This window comes from Melospiza melodia, chromosome 24 (assembly GCF_035770615.1).
Source record: "Melospiza melodia melodia isolate bMelMel2 chromosome 24, bMelMel2.pri, whole genome shotgun sequence".
Lineage (NCBI taxonomy): Eukaryota > Metazoa > Chordata > Aves > Passeriformes > Passerellidae > Melospiza > Melospiza melodia.
The window spans coordinates 12,670,820-12,697,727 of record NC_086217.1 but is presented as its reverse complement, the minus strand read 5'-3'; the positions used below and the strand labels follow the sequence as shown (position 1 = coordinate 12,697,727).

General features: G+C 56.1%; 4 protein-coding genes across 5 annotated transcripts; all 4 read left to right on the top strand.

Annotated features, from left to right (window-relative positions):
- Positions 1–2,320: 2,320 nt before the first annotated feature.
- NOTUM (notum, palmitoleoyl-protein carboxylesterase) lies at positions 2,321–9,018 on the top strand. The gene is made up of 11 exons (XM_063175786.1): positions 2,321–2,652; positions 2,893–2,945; positions 3,092–3,187; positions 3,735–3,795; positions 4,670–4,728; positions 5,722–5,824; positions 6,490–6,681; positions 7,016–7,116; positions 7,214–7,361; positions 7,612–7,659; positions 7,762–9,018. Exons 1-11 carry the CDS (start codon positions 2,336–2,338, stop codon positions 8,066–8,068), a joined length of 1,485 nt encoding a protein of 494 aa, XP_063031856.1. The 5' UTR covers positions 2,321–2,335; the 3' UTR covers positions 8,069–9,018.
- A 2,555-nt stretch (positions 9,019–11,573) lies between these two features.
- Positions 11,574–13,814, top strand: MYADML2 (myeloid associated differentiation marker like 2). Its single transcript, XM_063175678.1, has one exon. It carries the CDS (start codon positions 11,638–11,640, stop codon positions 12,541–12,543), a length of 906 nt encoding a protein of 301 aa, XP_063031748.1. The 5' UTR covers positions 11,574–11,637; the 3' UTR covers positions 12,544–13,814.
- Positions 13,815–16,252: 2,438 nt separating this feature from the next.
- PYCR1 (pyrroline-5-carboxylate reductase 1) lies at positions 16,253–19,293 on the top strand. Its single transcript, XM_063175847.1, has 7 exons — positions 16,253–16,353; positions 16,448–16,518; positions 16,613–16,792; positions 17,348–17,569; positions 18,032–18,124; positions 18,532–18,695; positions 18,792–19,293. Exons 1-7 carry the CDS (start codon positions 16,287–16,289, stop codon positions 18,940–18,942), a joined length of 948 nt encoding a protein of 315 aa, XP_063031917.1. The 5' UTR covers positions 16,253–16,286; the 3' UTR covers positions 18,943–19,293.
- Positions 19,294–20,120: 827 nt separating this feature from the next.
- On the top strand, positions 20,121–25,759 carry MAFG (MAF bZIP transcription factor G). 2 transcript variants are annotated; one of them, XM_063175681.1, is made up of 3 exons: positions 20,121–20,190; positions 24,161–24,222; positions 24,307–25,759. In XM_063175681.1, exons 2-3 carry the CDS (start codon positions 24,187–24,189, stop codon positions 24,757–24,759), a joined length of 489 nt encoding a protein of 162 aa, XP_063031751.1. In that variant the 5' UTR covers positions 20,121–20,190; positions 24,161–24,186; the 3' UTR covers positions 24,760–25,759. The 2 variants fall into 2 exon arrangements, with proteins under 2 accessions (XP_063031751.1, XP_063031752.1); XM_063175682.1 differs by lacking the exon at positions 20,121–20,190 and adding an exon at positions 23,371–23,499.
- Positions 25,760–26,908: the final 1,149 nt, after the last annotated feature.

Here is a 26,908-nt window from a genome sequence, read left to right as displayed (position 1 = left end):
CCAGACCTACAGAGTTACATTCTTCCTCATAGCCCCTTGCTCAGCCATGAAAAGTAATACAACATTTTCCTGAGCTTTGGAAGGACAGCAAGAGTGCTCTGAACGAACCCTCCCCTGAGTGACCTGAACCAGAGGTCAGAAAGCTGAAGAGGGCTCAGCAAAGCCAAGCCACGCAAAATTTGAATTTCTTTGCTTCACTTCTCAGGACAAAGATCTGCAACTTTAACATGCATTCCTCTCTGCCATAAGATGCCTCCCTGGTGCATCATAATCAGTCACCCCTCGATGCGCCAGCTGGTTACCAAGCAAGGCATTACAGAGCGCAGGAACTCAGCCCTCCGCGGAGAGAGAGCAGGGACACCAGGAGGAATGCAAGCCTGGCAACGGGAGCCACAGCAGCTTTGCTGTGAAGGATGCAGCTCAGCAGTCTCTCCCCTTCTGGCTTGTGCTGTACCTCGTGGGCTGTGAGGTGCCCAAGTTGTTTATCTTTTCCAGGGATCCTGGAGCTCTCCGAGGACTCAATGCTTCAGACTGTGCCCTAACTGACCAGGTTCCAGATAAAGCTCTGCTCGGGCTGACTGACGAGCTCTTTAACTTCCCATAACTAGCCTCAGTGATCCATTGCTGGGACCTGGCAGGGACCGTGAGCAAGGGAGGTTTAGGCCATCGCAGAGAAAGATACAAAGATGCAGAAATGTGCTGGGACCAAAAACTTGTCAGGAGTGAACGTGGTGCACCTGAGGAGGTGCACAGTCAATTGAGTAGCTTGTCTTGGCTTTAAAGACACTGTTGTCAGTATTAGCAGTTAAATAAAACATTTGAGGGTAAAAGTCTTAGTGAGAACAGAGCAAGAACTGAGAGTACGTAAGAGTAACTGAAAGATTAAAAACCCAACATAGCAAGCAAACCAAAACCACATGCTACGTGTGTAGGAAACATAGAGCTGAGCCTACATTCAGAAAGTCCAAACACAGTAAGGTAAAAAATGTAGTTGCAGCAGTTGGACAGCCCTAATTCCAGCTTGAGAAACAAAAAAAACCCCTTCCACGTGCTATTTTAAGATTATACTATTTTCACCTTTTCTGATCCCAGATAGATTATATTTCCCAGTAAAGACAATCCTCCTGTTCCTTTCTGGAGGGCTGGTGAGGAGCGTATTACTCAAAGCGTAGTATTTTCTCTGTTTTTCCTCGGTGTTTAACTCCGAGGTCTGCAATGAGGCCATTTCCAGGGAATTCCCCCTCTCCCAGATGACCAGCACTCTGGTGGCAACACGGCTTTTTCTCCAGGATTTCTCTTGCAATTCCTGGAAACGTTCGGGCCCCGGGGGAGCGCGGCCGGCGGTAAACCTCGGGAGCTGCGGGGAGCACCAGGGCGCAGCCTCTCCGGCGCGGAGACTCCGAGCCCCGGCCTGCCGCGGCTCCGGCGCGCCCGGGGCCTCCGCGTTCCCGGCTGCAGCATCCTCCGGCCGGGGCCGACCCGCCGCCCCGGGCACCCGCGCAAGCCGAGCAGACAGGACGCCGATGTCGGGGACCAAAGGGCCGCTTCCCGCTGCCCCGCGGGAGCCGGAGCCGGGCCGGAGCGCGGCGTCCCGCACGGGAGCGACCGGGGGCGCGGGGCTGAGCTCCGCCGGCGGAGCGGCGGCGGCGGCGGCACGTCCCGGGGCGGGGCGGGCAGTGCCGCCGACGCGGAGCCGGGGAGGAGCTGCCGTCGGGGCTCTGGGGGGAGAGGGGCGGGCCGGGGGGCGCGGCGCGGGCCTGGGGCGCCGCCACGGGGGCTGCCACGTGCGGGGTCTCGCGCTCGGGCGGCCCGGCCGCCCCCCCGGCCCCGGGGAGAGGCCGCCCCGGGCCCCCGCCGCCCTGCGGGCGAGGCTGTCGGGCGCCGCCGCCACCGCCGCGGCCCCGGCGCCGGCAGGGGCGGCGATGGCGTCGCCGTCGAGCGCGGGGCGCGCCCCGACGGAGCGGCCCACCGTGCCGGTGCGGTGCGGCGCAGACCCCCCGCTCCCTCCGCCTCGCTCCGAGGGGGCGGAGGGCAGGGCAGGGCGGGGGCTGGCCGGCTGCTGCCCCACGCGGCGCCCGGGCTGGCGGCGCCCCCGGCGCGCTCCCCGCGTACTCCGTGCCCCTCTGTCATGCTCGCCGCCTGGGAGCGGGCGGCGGGCTCCTGTGCCGGCAGCCGCGCCGCCGAGCCCGCGCCGCCGGCGCTGCCCTCTTCGCCCACCGCCGCCGACCCCCGTCCCCGCGGGTGGCGCGGCGGGGCGCGGCGGAGCGCGGGCGGCGCTGCCGGCCGCCGGGGACTGGCTGCTGCCGCGGCGAACGGCGGGTGGCGGCGGGCGGCGATGGGCACGGCGGCGGTGCACCTCCTGCTGCTGCTGGGGCTGCTGCACGCCGGGCCCGGCGGCGAGGGCAGGAAGGGCTGGCGGCGGCGAGGCCCGGCGGTCCGCGAGCGCGGCGAGGCGGCGGCGGCGGCGGCGGCAGCCGAGAGTTTCCCGCTGGACTTCACCGCCGTGGAGGGCAACATGGACAGCTTCATGGCGCAGGTCAAGAGCCTGGCGCAGTCGCTGTACCCCTGCTCGGCCCAGGCGCTGCCGCACGACCTGCGCCTGCACCTCCTGCACAACGCCTCGGTCACCTGCAACGACGGCAGCCCGGCCGGGTGAGTCCCCGCGCCGCGCCGGCCCTCCGGGCGCCCCGGGGCTGCCCCGCGCGGCCGCCGCCGCTCCCCCGGCCCGGCCCCGAGGGCTGCGGCGCCACCGCGCGGCGGCGCGCGGCACCGGCGGCGACAGGTGCAGCGAGCGCCTCCCGGGCGGCGGCCCCGGCCCGAGCGGCGGCGGAGCGGAGCGGCGCGGCCGGGCCCGGCTCCCGCTGAGGCGCTGCCCCTTGCCTGTGCCCGCAGCTACTACCTGAAGGAGTCCAAAGGCAGTCGGCGCTGGCTGCTGTTCCTGGAAGGTGAGCGCCGGCGCCCCCGACTTCCGCAGCGGCGGCCACGAGCGGGGCGGCGACCCGAGGCTGCCCTCGGTGCCCCCGAGGGCCGCCGTCCCTCGGCCGCGAGCCCCCGGCCCTGCGGGGCGGCTGACCCCCTGTCCCCTCGCCAGGAGGGTGGTACTGCTTCAACAGGGAGAACTGCGACACCCGCTACGACACCATGCGGCGGCTGATGAGCTCCCGCGAGTGGCCCGCGACCCGCGTGGGTGAGTCGCCCCCTCCGCCCCGTGGGGCAGCCCCGAGGGACCGCGGCCGGGACCGGGCGAGGCAGCGCCCGCCGCACCGCCCCGCACGGTGCCCCGTTGCTGCCCCGCGCTGATCCCGTGCGCGGGCACGGGCTGGCCTTGGGTGCGCAGGTACCGCCGGTAATGAGTGCTGCTCCCTTCGCTCTCCTCTCGCCCTGCAGCCTCCTGGGCACCCAAACCTCCGTCACTCACACGCATCGTCTGAGTGTATTGGAATTTACCTGCTAGGATTTGTCTTTTGGGGAGGTACTTAAACAGGCATCATGGGTCTATTCTGTGCTACAAGAAGCTTCTAGATGGGTTTCATCTGTAGCATGAATCAAATTCTGAATGTCAAATCTGCCTAAGGGCAAATTTAGAAATGTTCCTTCCACTTCCCTTGCCAATGTTTTTCATCATGGATGTTTGTTTTCTGTGTGGTCAGAGGTCTTGCATGAGGCTCCTACGATTCCTCTGAAATCACAGACTGTCATCTGTATGTTTTTTGTTTCTTTGTGCCCATCTGCAGGAACTGGGATCCTGTCCTCTCAGCCAGAAGAAAATCCCCACTGGTGGAATGCAAACATGGTGTAAGAAGGGACAACGGAGGGAAATAGCTTTATACTTAAACAGCATCTCATGCCTTTTAGGCTAGCAAGAGTGCTGCAGAGACAGGTTAAGACTTATACTTGGAAAAGGAAATTGTGTGATTCCTCATTTACTTCAGTTCAGCTCTCTAACACTTAGGGCTAACAAAGTCGAGAAACTCAGGTTCAATCTCCTTGGAGTTGTGGGGTAATCTAATGAAGAAAAATTTGGGATAGCTTAGAGAGCCTTGTCAAACAGCTGCAGTGGTGAATCCATCATGAGTGCTGGGCTGATAGTGTGTTACACATCTGACAATTTGAGAAGAATGTGGAGCAGCTCTCCTAGTTCAAAGAAGAGAAATGAAAGACACCAGTTTATATATCCATCTATACAGAAGGGATGTTAATTTGTCTTCTGCAAAACAGAGACATGTGAAGTTAATTCCTGCAAAAACCTCCAGTGGTTGCAGTCAGCATTTACACTGCACTGACTAGAGTCTTCTCATTTTTTGTGTGAAAAACTGAAACATGGAGAGTTGCCCTGTGACAGGCCATCCACTGTGTTGGCAGAATAGCTGAGAGCAAAGTCATGCTCCATCGTTCTGTCCACTGAGCTTAGTGATTCAATTAGATTGATAAAAGACATGTTATTTATTGATTTAACTCAGTAAAACTATTAGTGTTGAGGAGAAAATTCAAGAAAATTACGGTTGTCACTTGGTGTGCAGGAAGGTAAGTTGTCAAACTTGACAGAAGCTTTTCCCTTTTCCCCTTCCCTTTTCCCCGGGATTTATTTTTCTTCCAGTTAAGTGACCGCATCCTCACCCTGTTGTGCGTGTCAGAGGCACAGCAGGACTCACACAGCTCTCTCTTACAGATTCATCCCATATTGCTCAAGTGATGTTTGGAGCGGTGCCTCTTCCAAGTCTGAGAAAAGTGAGTGTTGCTGATGGGCCCTTGCTGCCCCAGACATCACACATTAAAGGATGTGGCCAGACTTCTGTGAAACCACGTGGACGAGAAACAGGCTTTTTCTTGCTGAAGGGCAGGAAAGAATATCAAGCTACTTCCAGATAAAACATCCTGATCTCTTTAGCTCAGGCTGTTTTGACATAGTTCAGAGCCACTGCTTGAAGAGATGTTACACTGATGCAGTATGCGAGGATTAGAAGACCAGAATTCCTTTTAGATGAATCTCCAGGTTCCAGCACGTAGCAAATTAATTGGACCATGGACTGTTGCATGTAACTTTAGCACAGCTGACCTGAGAGGCAGGACTGGGAATTTAGTGTCAGACTTTAATCAGGAGGATACTTGGCCTTAGGCAGGAGCCATTGCGTGTCAAGCTAAGGCTGTCTGCAGGTTTCTTTGGGAAACAGCATCGTTCATGTTGATGCAGGCTGCCATCCACTGTCATTCCAGTGGTGTCACAGTAAGGGAGGGACCTTTCCACTCCATCCCAGCTCCTTGGCCCTGCTCCTGTGGAGCGTTACACATGAACAGCCACGGATGGAAGCGCTGTCTTTGTGCATGTAACATCTTGTGAAGCACTGCTTCTCTGAATTGGCTTGATGAACTGGGAAAAAGGGGAAGCAGTAAGTTGGAACTGAGATTCCAGGTGGTAGGAAGGTCTGTGTTTGTTTCTGCAGCATCTTCCTTCTTGTTTTCCTTTTCCAAGGCTGCTCATTTCTAAGCACAGTCATAGGAAGGTACTAGTGTAATTGAGTTCACTTGGTTCTCTTTCAGGGCAGCACATCTTGTACAAGGTGGGAGCAGATCTCTTGTTAGGTGTACTTCATATAGGTGGATAAAATGAGCCTGAGTTTAGGTTCTTAATCCTTTTGGAAAGTTCTTAAGCATTTTCAGAGAGGAAATAGAAGCCCGAGCCTGGACAGGAAGCAATTTTGTTGACACTGAGCTGTCTTCCAGATGAATATGCCTTCATGGGAGCCCTGATCATACAGGAGGTTATAAAGGAGCTGGTGGGAAAAGGCCTGAGCACTGCAAAAGTATTGCTGCTAGCAGGAAGCAGGTAGGTATCCACAGGATTCTGTTTCCTGAAGTCAGGAGCTTTCCACAGTAGAAAGCTCTTAAGGGAGGAGGTCCAGCAGCCCTGAAACATTTCTCCTAGGAGTACAGTAACACTAGCAGCAAACCCTGTATCTCTGGTCAGTTTTCTCATGTCTGCACCAAGAATTCTGATTCCTGTTGGCCCATATCACACACGCCTTCTGTGAATTGATGCAGGACACTGAAATAAAAACCAAACTTGCCTCGCACAGGTGCTCTGGATCATCCTGTGTTGCATAAAAGCTCTGGTACACTCAGTGTATTACACAGAGCTGTAATAGAGAAGTTGCTAAGAGTGAATTTGTCTCACTTCAGATTCTTTTCAGTTTTGGGCAGCCAACCCCCTTGGAAATGATAGAGAGCACATGTATTTCCCAGGAAAGAGAGTAACAACTGGACTTTGTTTCTGGGCTACCAGATTATTACTCAGCACTGGCTTTATTTCTGAGTGTTGCAAAGCAAGGAAATAATGTGGTGTCTCCCAAGGTGGTGGTGAATGGTTGGGTGTCTCTGCTGTGGCAGATGCAGGTGTTTGCAGCTCGCCGCTGCTGAGGAAGGTGTGTGTGCCAGCAGGGTCTGTGACAGCCCGTGCCCATCATGAGCGCAGTGCTGGTGTTGCTGTTGCAGTGCTGGAGGGACAGGAGTGCTCCTGAACGTGGACCGAGTGGCAGAGCAGCTGGAGGAGATGGGTTACCAAGGCATTCAGGTGCGAGGCTTGGCCGACTCTGGATGGTTCCTGGATAACAAACAGTACCGCAGGACCGACTGCATCGACACCATAACGTGTGCTCCCACAGAGGCCATCAGGAGAGGAATAAGGTACAGTCAGGTGCTCTGAAGTGCACTGCTCTGAGTGGTTAGAGTGTGGAAAAGATGTTCTCCTTCTCTGTGTTCCTTCGTTTTGATACTTAAGGAGTAGTTATTGTCTACATCAGTGTTTTTACAATGATTTTATTGGAAAAGACAATAAAGTCTAAATGTTCAAAAGAATGTGTACAGTTACAGATGCTCTAAAATGTGTTGATGGGACAGTGCTGCCAAGAAAGCTGTTCTATCAGTTGCAATTCTAGTCAGAACAGGAACTAGGATTTGGAGAGGATGCATTGTTAGGATTGCCCTGTGCCTCCCATTCTTTTAATGCTTTCTCCTCTAGATACTGGAATGGCATTGTTCCCGAACGCTGTAAGCTGCAGTTTAAAGAGGGAGAGGAATGGAATTGCTTTTTTGGATATAAGATTTACCCCACTCTTCGATGTAAGTAGCAAAGGAGAGAGATCTAATGGTTTAGGTTTCCCTCTGTATTTGTAACTAACTCGGAGCAATCCCTTTTCCAAATTTTTTGTCCTTCCAGGTCCAGTCTTTGTTGTCCAGTGGCTGTTCGATGAGGCCCAGCTTACTGTAGACAATGTGCACCTCACTGGCCAGCCTGTTCAGGAAGGGCAGTGGCTCTACATCCAGAATTTAGGTAGAGAGCTGAGAAACACCTTGAAGGATGTGACGTAAGTGTTTCATTGAGAAAAACCTGGTATATTTGTTTCTAAAGGATGTTCTTATCTAGTTCCTTGTGTTCTCAGATCTCTGCTGAAAAAGGAGAGCTGTAAATGTGGTAACTATTAGTTCATCTACATCAAGAATCTTGCCTTTTTCTCTTTTGTGTAAAATTCCACTCTTTCCCTAGTCTGGAAGGTTCAATTCAGCAGGTCCTACTTTGTCCTTCAAGACATAATCCGTGTTTCTGTTTTCCTTTAGTGCGAGCTTTGCTCCTGCCTGTTTGTCCCACGAGATCATCACACGCAAGTAAGTGCTTGTGCAGGTCCTGCAGAGGTGAACAGGGATGGGGAGGACCCTGTCCTGGCAGCCTGACCCCTCTGATGCCATCTGCACTGTTTGTCTTTTCAGTCACTGGACTGACATCCAGGTGAAGGGGACATCATTGCCCCGTGCCCTGCACTGCTGGGATCGGAGCCTCCACGAGAGCAACAAGAACGGGAAGGCTCCTCTGAAAGGCTGCCCAATTCACCTGATTGACAGCTGTCCATGGCCTCATTGCAACCCCTCGTGCCCCACAATCAGGGACCAGTTCACAGGGCAGGAGATGAATGTGATCCAGTTCCTCATGCACATGGGTTTTGATGTTCAGAAGATGGCACAGCAGCAGGGCCTGGAGCCGAGTAAACTCCTGGGGATGCTCAGCAGTGGTAACTAGAAAGGTCTGAGGGGCAGAGATTAGATCAGGAGGAGAGAGACTCTCAGCCCTTCTCCCAAACTTTCTAATCTTCTTCCTAATGTTCCTGCAGGCAGATGCATGCTCATACCCATGGCACACTCACACCTGTGCACTCACGTGCTCCCACACTCTTGCACGCTTATGGTGTGTCAAGAAAAAAAAAAAGAAAAAAGGAAAAAAAGGCAAGCAGCAATTTCTTGCTTACATTGTTTGGCTGGAACTTGTTCCCTCCCTCCAAACTCCAGGGCTAAGTTTCAGCTGGTCACATCCTCTTCCTGTGCTACACAAGGCAGTCAGATACAGGGAGTAGCAAAGCCATAAATAGCAGCGATGAGAACTTTTTCCAGATCTGGGACATCTTCCCTTGCCATCAGTTTTACATCATAGACTTGTTGCAAGTGGTGAAAAAAGCAAGCACTGGATTTCTTCTGTCCAACTAGGAGCGAAGGAATGGTTACATTACTTCCTGGAGGTTAGCATCTCATGCTGAATCACAGTATACAGACCCAGGACACGTGCTAGGGATGGACACTCTTGTACTCAATTTATTCATATTATTTTATAAAATGACTTTTTAATTACTTTTTTAAACTAAGCAAGAAATATAAAGGATATTGTAACATATTTTTTTTTAAATAACGAAGAAACCTCTTGCTACTTTGGCAACGTGGACATATTTATTTTAATATGTAAAACGCTATTTATAAGGGCTGACCAGAGAACCATACGTATGTCTTTGTAAAGTTGTATATGCTGCTCATTTGGATGGGTTATCCTGATGGTCACTTGTGCCTGGGAGAGGGCTAAGGGTGGTGGTGATGTTTTGTATTAATTAGATTTCTGTGTTCCCCTTGCAGTGTGCCTTGTCATTGTTTCTCTGATTAAGAGGTTGTAATGTAAGGTTTAAGTACAGAGACTTTCACCCAGCACCCGATGTTTGCAGACTTTCACTGTGATTCCCCGGGTAGTCCAGGGCATTGCACTGTAAGGTGGAGGGAGATCTGGCTTTGCTGCAAAGGCCTCTCTCCCAGTGAGGGAAGTGTTTGATCCGAGCATCAGAAGCATTTGGAGCAGAAAGGGCAGAGAACACAAGACAAGCACCAACATATTTCTCTTGTAATAATTTGGGAACACACCCACCACAGCAGGGAGAATCCCCTTTAATGGCAGTGGGAGGAGAACAAGGGAGGGATGCAGAATGCAGGGCTGAGGCTGGAGAGGAGCGGGGGCTGGAGCAGCGAGCAGAGCCTCAGCCTGCAGGGCAGGGCAGGGCGAGGGAGCCCCGTCCCAGCAGCAGCTGCACGGCTGCTGCACGGCTGCTGCCTCACCTGTGTGCACCTGCACTGCTGCGCAGCTCCACCTGTGTGTGCCTGCACTGCTGTGCACGGCTCCTGCCTCACCTGTGTGTGATCTCCTGTTTTGGATAAGTAAACCCAAAAAATGAACCAAACTGTTGCCCTTTGGTTCCTCTTCTTGGACCTCAGGAAAAGTCTGGCAGGACCGCACGCCCATCCCCACAATCAGCTGTCCTGCTGTGCATGATGGGATTAACACAGACTGAAGATAAAGAAAAACTAAAGAGAAAAGGGTTGGTGCTCCCAGTGAAACTGAAAAGCAGGAAAACATCAGTGGAGTTTGCCTGTGATCAGTTTGGAGATTACTGATATCCTTTATGTTTTAATGACTTGGGTATAAAAGTAGAATTGTCCTGATTACGCTTTTCATCTGTTTTGTGCTGTGCAGAAGCCAGTGACAAAAGGGCAAGACTGGAAGTCTCAGTGCCATGTGTTTGTACTCTGTGACCTTTTGACTGGATCAGTTCTTTATTTCTGAGGGGACAGTGGCTGTGCTCTGTGAGGTGTGCTGCCCACAGTGTGAGCTCTGATTTCGGGCACCTTTGCCCTCTGCCTGCACCAGCTGGTGCTGAGGGCTCTCCGGAGGGGCTCCATTGCCATGGGAAGCAGAAGCTGAGCAGCAGGAGCAGCTCTGCCTTGAGCCCCGGTGTCCCTGAGTGTCCCTGAGTGTCCCTGTCCCCGGGCAGAGCGAGGGGATGCCCCTCACGGTGCCAACGCGCAGAAAGTGACCCCTGCCAAAGAGACCCCGAACACTGCTAGAGGTGAAGCATTAATAGACAGTCAGGTAGGGCAAGATCTCAGTATGAGAACCTCTTCACCTGAAGTCCCTCAGCCCTCCTGCTGCATTTCCTGGTTATTGTGATGTTAATTGTGCAGCTTCCACCCCAAATGAATGCAGGCTTTTGTACTTTTAGCACCAGAGGCCTCTCAAAGGAAAATGGAAGGGACTTGAGATGAATGAAAGAGATACTGAGGTTACAAGATGGTGACAAAGCTGAAGGTAGGCACATTTTACCATGACAGCCAAAAAAAGTACTGTTCTCATGTGAGCCATTCCAGCCGGGAAGTTTTGCTGCTTCCATACTGGGATGGGTACTGCAGTGAGGAGTCAGCAATGATGCTCTGGGGTAAGGGAGGAATTTCTCTGCTATGTTGTGGTGAAAACATTCACGCATTCCCATTCTGAAATTACATCAGAAATTTTGTTTGGGGCTTTTAGAGATATAATTAAGAGACTTCTGGGCAGAGATGAAGTCTGGGAGGCACTGTATACCAAGAATGGCTCACTGTGAAAGCTTTGATCTCACAGGAGGGAGAGTTTTACACTATTTATTAAAATCTGTGTTCCAAAACAGTGCTAAGAATATCAAAGCAATTTTTTTTTAACAGTTGTATTCAGTTACTGCGTTCAGAGATACAAGAAAAACTGATTCCCACATAAGTAAAAGAGAGACAGGGAAGGGTTTAAGGAAATGTTGAGGACGGGCGCTTGTCAGCCTTCACAGCCACAAGCTGTCGCACAAAGCACAGCAGGTAAATGTATCGCTGCTCCAGATCAACTGCAGCAACGTGAGTCAGCTTTTATTCAGCCTCTGGCCTAAATCCCTTCTTTCATAGGGCTTGTGCTGCCTTTGGGCTTGTGCCCCCGCTCAGGGGCTCTTGGGTCTGCAGGACTGAGCTCCCCTCAGCGAGCAGCAGCATTCCAGCGACCCCGGAGCTCCTGCAAGAGCAGCACAAGGATAATCAGGAGCCTTTGATGGAGCTCGCAGCCCCAGTGTTAAATAACACCCGCTCCCAACAGCTGAGTGGGGGCAGGACTCGTTCCAGAACTATTAATAAAGCCCCTATTTATACTCCAGGTTCCTGTGAACGGTGCGGCAGAAAGCTACAGCTGCGGAGCTAAAATGGAATAGATGTCAGCCTGCGGGGGAAAGCCCCATCCCGAGGGGAAGGCGGCGGCCGGAGCGCAGCCCCGGGGCCGGTCCCGGACCTGAGGGAGCGGAGCGCGCCGGCGGCGGGCAGAGCCCGGCGGCAGCCGCAGGTCGGCGCGGAGCTGCCGGCGATGCCGCGTCACGGGCGGCTCCCGGAGGCGCCGGCGGGGCCCGGGCCGAGCCGGCACCAGGTGTGACTGCGGCACGGCGGCGGAACGGACCTCGGGGCGGCTCGGAGCGCCCTGCGCTGCGCCGCAGCGTGATGGAGAGCACGGGAGGGCCGTACCTCAACGCGGCCGCCGTGACCTCCCCGGTGGGAATAGCCCGGCTGCTGCAGATGACCTTCGGCTGCGCCACCTTCAGCCTGGTCGCCCACCAAGGGGGGTTCAGTGCCGCCTACGGCACCTTCTGCATGTTCGTCTGGACCTTCTGTTTCGCCGTCACCGTGTTCATCATCGCCTGCGAGTTCACACGCCTGCACAGCTGCCTGAGCCTCTCCTGGGGGAACTTCACGGCGGCTTTTGCCATGCTGGCCACGCTCATGTCGGTCACGGCGGCGGTGATCTACCCGCTCTACTTCGTGCAGGCGGGCTGCTACCCCATCGGCTGCCAGGTCAGGGATTTCCGCATCGCTGCCAGCGTCTTCGCAGGCCTGCTGTTCCTCGCCTACGCCGCCGAGGTGTTCCTGACCAGGGCCAAGCCGGGACAGGTCACCAGCTACATGGCCACCGTCTCTGGCCTCCTGAAAATCGTCCAGGCCTTCGTGGCCTGCATCATCTTTGGGGCGCTGGTGAACGACAGCCAGTACGGTAAATACGTGGCGACGCAGTGGTGTGTGGCTGTCTACAGCTTTTGCTTTGTGGTGACGGTGGTGGTGGTGGCCTTCAGTGTCACAGGTAAGACTGCCTTGCTGTGGTTCCCCTTTGAGCGTTCGGTGGTCATCTACACCTTTGGGGCGGTGCTGCTCTACGCGAGTGCTGCGGTCATCTGGCCAGTGTTCTGCTTTGACAGCAAGTACGGCTCCCCACGACGGCCCGGCCTCTGTGCCAAGGGCAAGTGCCCCTGGGACAGCCAGCTGGTGATTGCCATCTTCACCTATGTCAACCTGCTGCTCTATGTGCTGGACCTGGCCTACTCCCAGCGCATCCGCTTCGTCTCACACATCTGAGCCGTGGCTCGGCCTCCGTGGAGGCCTCTCAGAGTGCCAAGCCCTGCAGGTGCAGAGGGACGGGGCAGAGCGGTGCTGGCAGGCAGGCACACGCCACCGTCAGCCAAACTTCAGTGAGGACTGACTACGCTAAGGAATTAATGACCTGGAGCGGGTGGGCTGCAGTGGGCACCACACAGCCCAACTCCCCGTGGTTCTGCCTCACCTGCCCAGGCCAGCACGGAGGAATGGCACAGCTCCACGGGCATCTGCAGACAGCAGGAGTGCCTGTGGCCACAGCAGTGGGGCTGGAGGCTATCAGGTTACTGAGCCAAACATTAGGAAATGCATCCAGGATTTTGAAACTGTTAACCAGCGCCTAACAGTAACCAAGTGACTGCTTGGGAAGTGGAAAAGTTGAAAGCTGCATGAAGGAACACCAGTTCAGTAGATGAAAATCAATCCCTTGGAGTTTGGATTAGTTTGGACAGTGTTGGGAGATGTGGAATGCCTGCAAGTGTGAGCAGTTCCAGTCTGGGTGTTTCTGAGAAGAGCATCATAGCCGTAACAGTATTTTGAAGGTTGCCAGTCATTTCCTTTCCTCTCCTTTGCTGTCTAGCACAGAAAAGGAATATCCTCAAGTGCACACCTTGGAGGAGGCCTATTTAATGTAATACTCCTATTTAGCAATCACTGATTCACTACAGAAATGAAAATTTGTAAAGCCGGGGCTGTACTCTGAGGATCAGGGTGCAGAGCAGAGCCATCCTGCAGAGTGACCGAGTGTGACCTGCCATCCTCATCCTCGTTTCAGCAGCGCAAAATGTACCTTGGCACGTGCTCTTGTCTTGATCCATGGGCCACCATTTCTTTACACTGGGGTCAAGGGGTTTTTCTGGGGCATGGCAAAGGGGAGGCAGAGAGTGATTGATCTCACAGTGCTGCTCAAGGGACCCAGCGGGCGGGGAGGGGGCACGGGCAGGACGGGACAGGGCAGAACTTGTGCCCTGTCGGTGCAGCCTGGGATTCCTGAGCACCCTGCATCACTGGGGAGCCCAATTTCCCAGACCCACCCCCGAAAACACCCTCCTCAAAGCCCCACATGTCTCAGCTCAGATTCCAGGCCCCACAGGAATCCTCATTTGTCGCAGGGAGAAGCCAGCATGTCCAAGTGCTTGTGCAGCACGTGCAGACTTGAGTGCTTTGATTAAAATCTCCAGTAGCTGCCTGTCAGAAGCAAGATTTATTTTTTAACCAAAACAAAATAAAGCTGAATGGTAGATGTATGCTTACATCTCCTGAGATCTGTGTGCTGTCATCCTGCTCTCCACACTCATTGCAGCAGACACTTTCTGCGTGAAGGCAAAGCTCACTTTATTCTGGTGTACAAAGCCTGAACACAGAACCAAAAAACAACAGACACAACACAGCAAGACCTCTGAGGGGGTTCTCTGCAGCAGAATGACTTAGGAATAAGGAAGCAAACTTACTTTTCATCAGTGCTTTGTGTGGGGTTTGAAAAGCAAAGGGAAAACTTGTTGGGACAGACGATGTTGAATAATTCTGAGCAAGGACCAGCCCGTAGCAGTGGGGAGCATCAGCCAGGACATGGGGCAAGAATTGGGATCCAGCACAGAGGAACAGCCTGCCAAGGGGGTTTTCTCTTCTGTGAGTCCCAGGGAAGGGCAGGAAATCTGGAAGATGTGGGCAAGACCCACCGCTATCTGCTATAGATATAAACCAGGAGCTTTATTTCTTGCCACCCAAACAAATCATGGGCTGTACAAGAACAAAATGCTGATTTGGGAAAGGAAATCCATTTGTGTTGGAGGAGTCAATTTACAGGAGCCACTGCATACAAAGGGACCTTGAGCAATTATGATATATTCCTGTTAAACCCATCAATATGGACAAATTAAGCCACGTAATACTTGAAAATTACTCTCTTTTTTTTGGTTGTTGTTATTTCAGATTACTAAAAACCAAACAGGTGCTGTGAAGGACCATGGCTTTTGCTGTAAAACCCAACGCAGAGGGCCCAGGACGTTGCTTGCCCCGTGCTGGGGTGGCTCTGGGGGCTCCAGGCAGGGGTGCCCGTCCCAGGGATGGCACTGCCAGGGCCATGGCAGCAGCAGCAGCAGCTCCTCGGCTCCGCCAGGCACTCCCGGGCTGCTGCAGGGGAGATTTCGCACCGAGTAGGAGCAAGAGCAGAAACATGGTAAAACTGACAATGCCAGGGGCTGGTGCGACTTACACCCAGCCTGGGTCCAGGGGCCAGAGAGGAACTGGTGCTTGGGAAACAATGAGGGCAAAATGGAGTGTCTTCAAATAAGGAGAAAGAGGATTTAACATGGAAACCATGATCCCACTGACTGGAGGAGTGGAAACACAAGTCATTGCCAAGAACAGTGTGTTCAGATTTAGCTTTCTCATCTGCCAGCCAAAGACTGAGCAAAAAATGTGAACATGGTCAAAATGGCAAAAAAAAGATTGTGTCGACAACAATCCTCTCTTTTAGGAGAAAAAAAAAATAATAAAAAAAAAAATCAAAACCTCATGCTTCAGTGGTTAAAACATTCCCCAACCATTGGAAACTATGAGATTGCCCAATCCAGAACAGAGAACATCTGATATCTAGTCATCAGGATTTACCAACCAGCTCTGTCATGATTCAGTTCTCCAGACCTCCTTCATTTCCAGAGAGCATCTCCCCCCCTTAATTAACAGATGATGATCAAGTAGCTCCCCATGAACCTGGTTGTCCCAGTCACCAACCATTCCCAACCTCTTTTGGTAAACTAATGTTAGCATTTATGTGTGTTCGTTAATTGTGGACTTGTGGCTGCAGCCAATCCTGTCAGCACCCAGAGGATTCCAGCACGGATGGGTTAAAGTCAGAATTGTTAATGGGTTTGGATTGGGGTTTTCCCTTCTTTTTAGGAAGCTCGGGGTTCAGTAGTCATGAAAGATCAGCGTTTAGGAACATTTATCAGCGGAAAAAACACTGAGCTTTATTTCTGTCAATGAAGAAGTTAAAAAAACCCAAAAAACTAGAGAGGTAAGACGATACTTAGGAAAAAAATCATTGCCGGCTATGGGTTTTACAGGAACACTCCGGTCCGGGCTCTGCACAGCCCGGGGCCGCCAGGCTCCGACGGGGCCACCCCGGTGCTCGGGGGCAGCACACACAGCACAGCACGGCTCGGCACGGCCCGCGGGGCTCGGGGCAGCACAGCACAGCACGGCACGGCGCGGCCCGGCATGGCACGGCCCGCGGGGCTCGGGGCAGCACAGCACAGCACGGCGCGGCACAGCACAGCACGGCACGGCACGGCACGGCGCGGCACGGCCCGCGGGGCTCGGGGCAGCACAGCACAGCACGGCACGGCGCGGCACAGCACAGCACGGCACGGCACGGCACGGCACGGCACGGCCCGCGGGGCTCGGGGCAGCACAGTACGGCGCGGCACAGCACGGCCCGGTCTGTGGGGCTCTGGCGGGAGCAGGGCGCCGCCTGGCGGCGGGGCCGGCGCGGGGCGGCGCCGCGGGCGGTGAATGATGCAACACCGGGCGCCGGTTGCCCCAATCGCTGGCGAGCGCCGCGCCGCTGGCCCCGCCCCCGCCCGCTGAGTGGCGGAACGCTGGCGCTGCCCCGCCCCCCTGCCCGCCGATTGGCTGCGCGCCCCCGTCCCGCCGCGCGGCCTCGCCTCCGTGCGCGCGCGGCCACGTGTACGGCGGCGGCGGGGCCGGGCCGGGGCGCCGCGATGAGCGTGGGGTTCATCGGCGCGGGGCAGCTCGCCTTCGCCCTGGCCCGCGGCTTCACCGCGGCAGGTGCGCGGGGCAGCTCGGCCTGGCTCCGGGGGGCGGGGGGCGGGCGCTGCCGGGGGTGCCGGTCCCTCGGGCTGACGGGCGGGGTCGTTCGCAGGGGTCCTGGCTGCGCACAAGATCACGGCGAGCTCCCCGGACACTGACCTGCCCACCGTGAGCGGGCTGCGGGTGAGTGCGGCCGGGTAGCGGGCACCGGGTGGCGGCGCTCCCCTCCCGGCCATCCCGGGCCTGAGCGGTCCCGTTTCTCCCCGAACCGGTGCAGAAAATGGGAGTGAACTTCACGGTGAGCAACAAGGACACGGTGAAGAGCAGCGATGTCCTCTTCCTGGCCGTAAAGCCACCCATCATCCCGTTCATCCTGGAGGAGGTGGGCCCCGACATCGAGCCCCGGCACATCGTGGTGTCCTGCGCGGCCGGAGTCACCATCAGCTCCATCGAGAAGGTGAGCGGGGACCCGGCACGGCCCTGAGCTGGCTCCGCTCCTCTGACCCGCGGAGCCCTGCCGCGGACTCGTGCTGCTCAGGACTAAAGTCACACAGCAGCAGCCAACCTGTGTTCATCGGCAAATGCTGTTAGAGGCTTCATCCAGCTCTTCTCTCACATGAGGTGCTGTCCAGTCATGTTTATTTTAACAGCAGTGGGTCATCTCGCCTGAATTTCTGCAGATTTTATGCTAAGTGTCTGCAGGAGCTGTTTGGGAGATCTGTGGGTTGATGTGGGATTGAGGCCTTTGGGATGCTGTTTCCAACTCAGTTTTGCCCAGCTCCTGCTTTGCTGGTACTGAGCAAGGCTTCACATTCACGGATGGGCTGCTGTGGCTCAAAGCAGGACATCTGAGATACAGGGGTCTCTCTTTTCCTTCTGCTTGTATTGTTCTTGCCCCTGGGGGGGGTCCTTTCCTGAACAACCCATTGATGAAACATATGCACTAAAGCTCATTTTTCTCCCTTCTTTCTTTTTTTCTTGCTTTCTATCTTCAATGATTTTCTGCCCTAAGAAACTCTCTACCTTCTGCCCCACACCAAAAGTGATCAGGTGCATGACCAACACCCCTGTGATAGTCCGGGAAGGTGCTACGGTCTATGCCACTGGCACTCATGCGGATGTGGAAGATGGGAAGCTTTTGGAGCAGCTGATGGCCAGCGTGGGCTTCTGCACCGAGGTGGAAGAGGACCTCATCGATGCTGTAACGGGGCTCAGTGGCAGTGGCCCTGCGTATGTATGTGCTGCTGTTTCCTCAGCTAGTGCCATCCTAGGGAGAGCAGTTGCCTTTGCCTGCCATAAACTGTGTGCAACTTCAACTTGTCTTTTCTTTTTTATTTTTCCCATCACCCATATTTGCAATGGGACATGTATTCCAGGTGTCCAGTTGGGACAGCAGGACAATTTTTTAAGAGTCAGATGAGTCTGAAGTCCATAGCCAGTGTGCAGTGCCCTCATGTCCATGTTGCAAAACTTGGGCCTGTAGTTTGCATGATCAGAAGCTGAATTTCTGCCATTCCCCCCACCCCTGAGCTGGAAGTGGTGGGAGGGAAGCCTGGCATGGCATCCATGAAGGAAAGGGGGAGGCTTTTGTCAAGTCTGTGAGTGACAGGAGTCACAGAACAGTCCTGAAGCCCTGGATTCTCTCTTCCCTAAGCCTTACCAGTCTTTCAGTGCCCTTCTTTCCTTCTGTTCTCAGGCGTTCACTGCCCTGGATGCTCTTGCAGACGGAGGAGTGAAGATGGGCCTTCCCCGCAGGCTGGCGGTTCGGCTGGGAGCGCAGGCTCTGCTGGTCAGTGTGACCTGCTGCACAGCACCTCGAGCCTGTGCTGCTCCTTGCAGAGCAATCTGCACCTCGCAGTCTGAGGTGGTCGTGGTGCTCTGGCAGAATCTGCTTTAAGGAATGTGTTTGGTTGGAATGCATGCAGTTCCTGGCGAGGGGCTGTAGGAAGAGTCTGCAGCAATCTGCTGGTGCTGCTGGTGGGGTGGGAGCTCGGCCCTGGGAAACTCTGCTGCTTTGAGGCCTCATCAGCTCTGAATAGTGTTTTGGCGGCCTGCAGGAGCCCAGGTGTGCCTGTTGTGAGTGTTGGTGCTGCTCTTGCAGTGGAGAACAGGAGGGTATGACGGTGGAGAACAGGAGAGTAAGACAGTGGCTTGCCCTCCTCAGTCAGGCTCTGGCAGGTGTTTTCCTTGCTACAGGGTGCTGCCAAGATGCTGTTGGAATCTGAGCAGCATCCGGGTCAGCTGAAGGACAACGTCTGCTCGCCCGGGGGAGCCACCATCCACGCCCTGCACTTCCTGGAGAGTGGTGGCTTTCGCTCTCTCCTCATCAACGCTGTGGAGGCTTCCTGCATCCGCACAAGGTGGGCACCTAGGAACTAAAGAGCTTGCAAGTCTTGTCCCCCCACCCTCCCCATCTTATTTTTCCTATGTCTTCCTCTCCCACTACCCCACTGTAGGGAGCTGCAGCATTTGGCAGACCAAGAGCAGATTTCCCCGGCAGCCATAAAGAAAACATTGCTGGACAAGGTGAAGCTGGACTCTCCTTCTCTGTCTGTGGCATCTGCTAGCAAAGTCAGTCTGTTCACCAGCAAGAGCAAGAAGAACTGACCAGACTGCTGCGTTCTGGCAGTGCTGAATGTCAGTGTCCTGGCTGCAGCCAGGACTGGGTTAATCTTTGCATTAGCCAGGAATGGCATGGCCAGGGCCCTGGTTATTCTGTACACGTGGGCAAAGGGGAGGGGAGGGTTTGCGGCAGGGGAGAGGGGCTGAAGAGGGGTGGCGAGACGGGGTGCCTGTGCCTGGGTGCATCAGGTGAGCAGTGGGAGCAGCATCATGTTACATGTGGTGAGCAATCGTGGGAATCCTTCACCTCTCTTCTACACTCTTCTTAATATTGTCGCTGTTATTATTTGTTTTCTTATCTCATTACTGCTTACAGTAAATTGTTCTTGTAGCAAACCATGTTCTCTACCTTTTGTGCCTCCAGTTCTCTCCAGCCCACCACAGAGGGAGAGGGACAAGAGGGCAGTGAGTGAGCAGCATGTGGTTTTGAGTATTTCAGTGGGAACGCTAATACAGGGAATGCCATTCCTAAGCCACAACTGTTAGTGTTCTCTGTGTTATTTCTATTTTGTCCATGGGAAAACGCTCAGTCAGCATGCTGGTGTCCCCTGTAGCAGGCTTGTGGCTTGCAGCAGCTGTAGCAGAGGGTGATGCAAAATGCAAGGGAGTGTTGTGGAAAGAGTTCCCACTTGGCTGAAAAGTGGGATGCGGAATGAATAGATGCCTGAGCTTGAACCCCTCTGCAGGGAGATGTTTGGGATGCCCCTGGGTCCTCCCAGAGAGACAGAGCTACAGATGAACTTCCTAGATGGTTATAGACCCGTAGCTGTAACCGCAGCAGGTGGAACCCAGCCCATCAGGGGCTGCCACAGCCCCGCAGGGCTGGCGCTCACATCCCCTGTGCGCGGAGCAGAGAGCGGCGGTCCGGGGCAGAGGAGCGGCCCCGGCCCGAGGGACTGCGCGCTCTGAAACGCGCGGTGCGCACCGGGGACACCGGCGGGCGGCCGTGGCTGCTGCCAGAGACGCGGCCGACCCCGTACTTCGGTGGAGCGCCGGCGCTCGCCGGGGGCCGGGCCGGGCCGAGCCGAGCCGGGCCGGTGCCCCGGAGCGGAGCGCGGCCCCCTTAAGGCCCGGGGCGGTTGCGCCGGGCGCTTCATGAATGGAGCCACGTGACCCAAATATCACGTGACGACTCCGTGAGCGGCGGCGGCGGCGGCTCGTGAGTCCCGGTCCCTCCCAGCGCGGCCTCCCCGCCCCGCCCGGCCCGGCCCGGCCCGGCGGCCCCGGCAGGAGGTGAGCGCCACCGGCAGCGAGCGCGGGCGCGGCCGTGGCACCGGCCGGGGCGGGGCGGGCCGGTCCCCGGGGGCGGGCCGGGGCGGGGCGGGCACGGCGGGCCCCGGGATGGTGGCCGGGGCCGCCGCGGGGTCGGCGGGTGCCCGACGGGCCCGCCATCGCTGACTCACGGCGGGGCGTTGGGGTCGCGCCCGGCCGGCCCCCGCCCGGCCCGGCCCCACTCGGCGGGCGAGCAACAGGTGCGCGGGGCCCGGGGCCTGCCCCGCCCCGCCCGCCGCTCCCGGCTCCACCCCGGGCAGCGCGGGTACCCGGCCCCTCCCTCCTTCCCTCCCTCCGCGGCTGCCGAGCGCCCCGATCGTGTTGCGGCCCGGCTGCCCTCGGGCCGAGCCTGCCCCGCTCAGCCCCGCCGCGCCTCGGGGCGCTCCGGCTCCGCCGGTACGGCCGCGACCCGGCCCCGGCGGGGCCTCCTGGTCCCCGTCCCTCCGGGCGGCCCCCGCCGCGGTCTGTCATTCTTCTCCCGAGGACGGGAGGGCCGGCAGGCTGAGGGGCCATCGGGGCGCTCGCCCGGTGCCCAGAGCAGAGGCAGGCACGGCCCCGCTGCCCGCGGTCGGTGCCGTGCCCTCGCGCTGCTCGGTGGCCGCTGCCGTGCGGGCGGAGGTGCCGCTCCGCGGGGGCTGCCCGGTGCTGGGCGCTGCGGGGGCCCCGAGCGGAGCGGGCTCCCCCGGCACTGCGGTGTCCGACCCGCGCCGAGGGGCCGCGTCCGTCTGTGCCGGGCACGGCTCCGGCTGTCCGGGATGTGTGAGCTCTGTGGTCGGGGAGGGAGTCGCGGAGCTGGCCCGTTGCTTTAGCAGTGTGAGCAGAGCTAGGACCAGCTGGGCGGGCAGATTCCTTGAGGAAAAAATTGCTGTGAAGTGCTCGGGGTCGGATGACATCGCCAGCGGAACCCAGGGTGGGGAACACAGCAAGGCACTGTTTTAGGCTACACAGGTAATTTGGGGAGTCATTGGATGAGACTGTGTGAGGCAATTTGCCGGCAAGCAAATAAAGAGTATGAAATCCACACTGGGAGAGAGTGTTTCTGTGCCGTGTGCCCCGTCACTGCTGACAGACAGACAGACAGACACGCTCCTGTGCCTGCCGGAGCCCTGGGGAGCACCGCCCTGCTCTGCCCGCTGCAGCAGGGACATCGCCGTGTTTACGCGGGCTCGGGGCAGGGTTCTGCACCAGGAGCTGGAGAAGGGCCCGTGCTGGATCATGCGTGCTGCTGTCAGCTCCCGTGTGCCGCCGCTGAGCTGAGGGGAGAATTGGCTGTGCTTGTGCTGAGTTCAGGCCTTTTGAGCTCTGGGGAAATGTGTCGAGGCTGCAGTTTCTTCATTGCAGCCACAGTGTTTGGCACTTTTCAGTGTGATCTTTCTTCAGGAAGCTATCAAAAGCTGATCCGTCAGCAGTCTGGAGACTAAGGCAAAGTTTGGTCTCTGCTATGTAACCCATTCTCTGGGTGTCCTGTTTGTGAGCTGCCAAACAGCCCGGTTAAAACGGGACCCAGGAAACTCTTTGGGCCGTTCTTTCCGTTCTACTGGCTGCTGCTCCTTGGAGAGGTGGGATCACCAGGTTTTTGGGGCCACTCCTGTGGCAGCTCGGATGGCTGTTGAGAGAGGCTCCTGCCTGGGAGGCGTTGTGTTAGAGTGCGCAGAGGCAGGAATGAGTAGCTGCCTGCCTCTGCTGTGTGCAGCTCTGCCAGCAGTTCCCCAGCCTGCTGAGCAGCATCTTCCCAGTGCCCTGCCTGCTGCAGCATGCGTGTGCCCCGTTTGTTTCAGTTTGGGTCTGCTGTAATGAAGGCAGCCTGTGTTTACAGGTAGCTGTAAATTCTTTAGTGCTGCAGGGCAGGCAAATTCCTGTGTCCCACTGCCCATACCTGCACTTGACTCCTTCCACTTACAGGAGGATGGGACACAGAAGTGCTGCAGGGGCAGGCACATTGGTCTCTCCAGCTATTCCCTTTCCTCTCCCCTTTTCCCAGCAGACATGTTGTTTACCAGGTAGGAACAGAAGGAATAAGCAGCAGTCTGAGAAGGAGGGAAGAATTGATTTTGTGCAGCAGTTGCTTGCATGCTGCCTGTTCTGCCTCACTGCAGCTGCCTTCCTTGGGCAGCAGATGACCGTGGCTATGCCGGTGTGGTTGGGGGCAGCAGACATCTTGTTGGAAGGAGCATTGTCCTCTAGGTATGTATAAATAGCCTGGCTCCTGGCAGTCTGCAGGCTTTAGGAATATCTCTGCTGGTGTTCTGGGGACTGCTGGTCCTGTTCACCTCCCATAGGTCGTAGATGCACTGGAGGGAGCCTGTGCCACAGCTGCTGAAAGAGCACTAAGCCCTATTTGCTGATGTGTGCATTTGGTTCTGGTCTGTAACTGGACATGAGTCCTGCTAGGAGCAAGGCAGGGGCAGACAAAATTGTTGTTTAACACCTGCAAGATGAAAGGGGCAGAGGCGCCTGGAGGCTGTGCAGGAATGCTGGCCAGGGCTGCGTGGGTGCAGTGTGGGCTGTTTGAGGCACAGCCGTGTCTGTCAGGGAGTGTCTGTGTGCTTCAATTCCTTGGGCAGTGTAGTAGCAATCTGAAAACCCTGAGGGGAGGAGATACGTGGGGAAGGAAGCAGGAGCCTGGGAATAAGTCTCTGTAAAGCAGGCCTGGGAATTGCTCTTACCAGTTCTGAAGTCTTGTTTTCCATGGCAGGGAAGGAGTCTGCTCTGCTCTGGTTTTCAGCACCTTAAATCTTTGTTTTCTTGTGAGCACACCTTGGCTCTTAAGATAAGGAGGAAGAAGGTGTTTCTGGGCTCTGGCATGCCAGGGATGGACAGGTGCCTTCTCACAGAAAAGACCTACAACTGGGGTCACTTTTGTATGACTGGGAAAGGTGAAGGCTGCTGAGGCATCAGCCCAAATTTGTGATGGAATTCCAGTGTACCCTTGCTCAGGGTTATGTCTTGTTGAGCCATCCTTGGCAGCATCAGGAGTCTGGTAGGAGTGGGGAGCTCCTGGGCTGTGCTTGGGCACCTGTTGGAAGGGCGTGTGAGGTGAGCTGCCCTGCTTGGCAGTGATAAGGACGAGGCTGGGAGCGAGTGGTGCAGAGTGCCAGCCTGCTGAGTCAGCATGACTGGCCTGGAGCAGCCATGCTCTGGACCCTGCCTGCTGCTTGCAAGGCTATTTTTAAAAATGTGGCTTCCAAGTCTTCTGACTCCTCCTAGTTCTTTAATTTCCCCCACCATAAACAAAAGCAGCATTGCCACAGAGTCTCCGTGGGAGCAGAGGTGTGTAAGGGCAGCAGGTTCTGCTTAGGGACACTCTGCTCATTGTGAGTCCAGCCCAGCTGGCTGCTTGCTGATTGTCTTCCATGGCAGAGTCCAGGATGTGGAGCACCTCGGGGCAGGGGCTGGGATGTGGAGCACCCCATGGCAGGGGCTGGGATGTGGAGCACCTCGGGGCAGGGGCTGGGATGTGGAGCACCCCATGGCAGGGGCTGGGATGTGGAGCACCCCATGGCAGGGGCTGGGATGTGGAGCACCTCGGGGCAGGGGCTGGGATGTGGAGCACCCCGGGGCAGGGGCTGGGATGTGGGGCACCCCATGGCAGAGTCCAGGATGTGGAGCACCTCGGGGCAGGGGCTGGGATGTGGAGCACCCCATGGCAGGGGCTGGGATGTGGAGCACCCCATGGCAGGGGCCGGGATGTGGAGCACCCCGGGGCAGGGGCCGGGATGTGGAGCACCCCGGGGCAGGGGCCGGGATGTGGAGCACCCCATGGCAGGGGCTGGGATGTGGAGCACCCCGGGGCAGGGGCCGGGATGTGGAGCACCCCATGGCAGGGGCTGGGATGTGGAGCACCTGGGGGCGTTGCTGCTGGACCCTGCCAGAGGAATGCCGTGGGCTCTGCAGTGTCCCAGGTGCTAATTTGACCTTCCTTCCCTTGCAGAACCCAGCTGCCAAGGCTGTCGTGTTATGACGACCCCCAACAAAGGAAACAAGGCCTTGAAGGTAACGTGGCGGGGGAGGAACGGGGCGCGGGATGGGCGTGGGCATCACCTCAGGCTTCACAGGTGTGTGCTGCCTCTCCCCCAGGTGAAGAGGGAGCCGGGCGAGAATGGGACCAGCCTGACAGACGAGGAGCTGGTGACCATGTCCGTGCGCGAGCTGAACCAGCACCTGCGGGGCCTGTCCAAGGAGGAGATCATCCAGCTGAAGCAGCGCCGGCGCACGCTCAAGAACCGCGGCTACGCGGCCAGCTGCAGAGTGAAGCGCGTCACCCAGAAGGAGGAACTGGAGAAGCAGAAGGCAGAGCTGCAGCAAGAAGTGGAGAAGCTGGCCTCAGAGAACGCCAGCATGAAAATGGAACTTGATGCTCTCCGCTCCAAATACGAGGCCCTGCAGAACTTCGCCAGAACCGTGGCCCGGAGCCCCGTGACCCCTGCACGGGGGCCTCTCGCCTCCAGTATGGGGCCCCTCGTCCCTGGCAAGGTGGCTACCACCAGTGTCATCACAATAGTGAAATCCAAAACGGACGCCCGGTCTTAGTGAAGCGAGCGTTGCCTGAGCTTGTCTGTGCAGGGCAGTTAGGCACAAAACCAGCCTGGAATCCCCAAAGCACAAGCCCTCCCCACATGGGTCCGGGTTCCTTTGACTTGGCCCAGGACTGGCCTGCTGATCGCTCCAGTTTATTTTGTTGTGTCCAGATTGGTATGAGCAGTGGTGATGCATCCCTTGTCCTGTGCAGACAGAGCTTCCCACCCAGCAGTCTGTAGCCCTCGGGTGCCCTGGGGACAGGCTGTGAGATTTTGGTTTTCTACCCAAAGAAAATCTGTGCAGCATGGCTGAGAGAAGGGTGGAGGAGTGGCCCAAGGAAAGCTTTCTTCCTGGGGGCTGGGAACCCTTATTTTCGGTTACTTCCAAAGGCTTTATTCCATGACTCTTCCAGGTGGTGCATCTCAGTGCCTGAACCTGCTGCTTTTGTCTCCTTTGGTACCTGTAGTTACAGTTGGAGTGTTCTGTGTCCTAGGTTTTATTCCTTTCTAGGTGTGCCTCTGTGCCCTAGCTGTGGGTGTCCCTCGGGCCGTGCCGTTGGCTGTGTGAGCTGGCAGTGCTGGGGGACGGCGCTGCCGCGTGCGGAGCCCCCGCAGGGAAGGAAGGAAGGAAGGAAGGAAGGAAGGAAGGAGGCAGCAGTGGGACTGTGTGGACTGCAGGCCGGTTTTGTGCCTAATGTGTTGCACTGAACAAGACCAAAATCACTAGTTGTTCCCGTGTTTTGAGGGTATCAAGTGTCTCTAGTGTGATGGTTTACACAACCAGTTTATGTGGTTAAATAGCCCTTTATTTAAAGAGAGAAACATCATTTTAAGAATTATTAAATTATCTAAGTTTAAAATTGGACATAAGAGAGAGCGTATTTATAGTCAGCTTTTTTACCTGAGAAGGCGAGAATATTTGACCATATGAGTGGGGAAATATTCTCAGAGACTTTGCTAGTTAAAAGTTAATAAATAAATAATTTTAAAGTTTCTCATGAACCTCCTGCAAACTGTTTGTGGCTCTGAGGTTAGTTTTTATAAAGAGTTATCAGACTTTATTTATAAAACTTAGAAAAAGACAAAAAAAGAGGCAAGTCCTGTTTGATATCTTTTTGCAATTGTACCAAAAGTGACTTATTCATGACCTGGCTAGTTTCTGTGGTGTCCCCTGGTGTTGGGTGCTCTCTCCCGAGCTCTTGTGTGGCGCTGTGGTGTGCTGGTGCCTTTGCCATGTGCTGTCATTTCATACTGTTGTCGTTTTCCCTAAACTCGACTGAGAGGGTGAGTTGAAATCTCTCTGGATTCTCCAGAAGGGTACTGGTGCACAGGCGAAGGCGCTGCTGCTGTTTTTGGAGCCAGGAACGGCTGGCTGGTGCAGCGAGGCCTGCCCCGAGGAGCTCCTGCTCAGCAGCCGGTGCCAGGCCAGCTCGGGTGTCTGGGGAGGAAATTGCTGCACTCTTGTTGTGCAGCAAACCTGTCAGAGAAGTACCGCAAGGGAGACTCATCCGGGCTTAGGGGAACGCTGATGGGATTGAGCTCTGGAATTAGATACTGTGGTCAGGACTTGTGTTGTGCTCACCTCAACAGGAGGGGCAGCGTGGGACAGGCTAGTCCTGGTGTCTGCACATTGCTGGCCAGCGAGCTGTGGCAGGATCACTGTCCTTCCTGGGGTGGCTTCTGCCCAGGGCTTTAGGAGAGGGCTCAGACTCACAGCTGGCATGCAGCTGGGAATCTGTCTGTGGCCAGGCTCCGTTTCCACAAACACTTTGACTTCCCTCTCCCCTTCCCAAAGATCTGAGCTGATTTACTGAGTTTTAGAGAAGCAGGGCATGAGGGGGAAGCCCGTGTGATCTCCTGGCTGCTGAAGATCTGAGTGGAGGGGGCAGACTGGGGAAACACGAGTGAAGCCACAGTCTGGTGGTGAGGTACAGCTGTCCTGGATAGGTTTTGGGGGTGTTTCTGAGTGCTGAACTGATACTGCTGTCCCCTGAGCAGAGGGGCAGGCAGCCTGAGAGCAGCTGCAGTGTGGCAGGAGAGGAGCAGGTAGCTGATGGGGATTTCCTGCTGGAGATCAGCTTTGCTCTGATTGATAGGGAGTTTAGGGAGTTGTTTGGGATGCTTTTCCAAGTAAACTTCCCAAAGGAGGAGCAGGTTAGAAC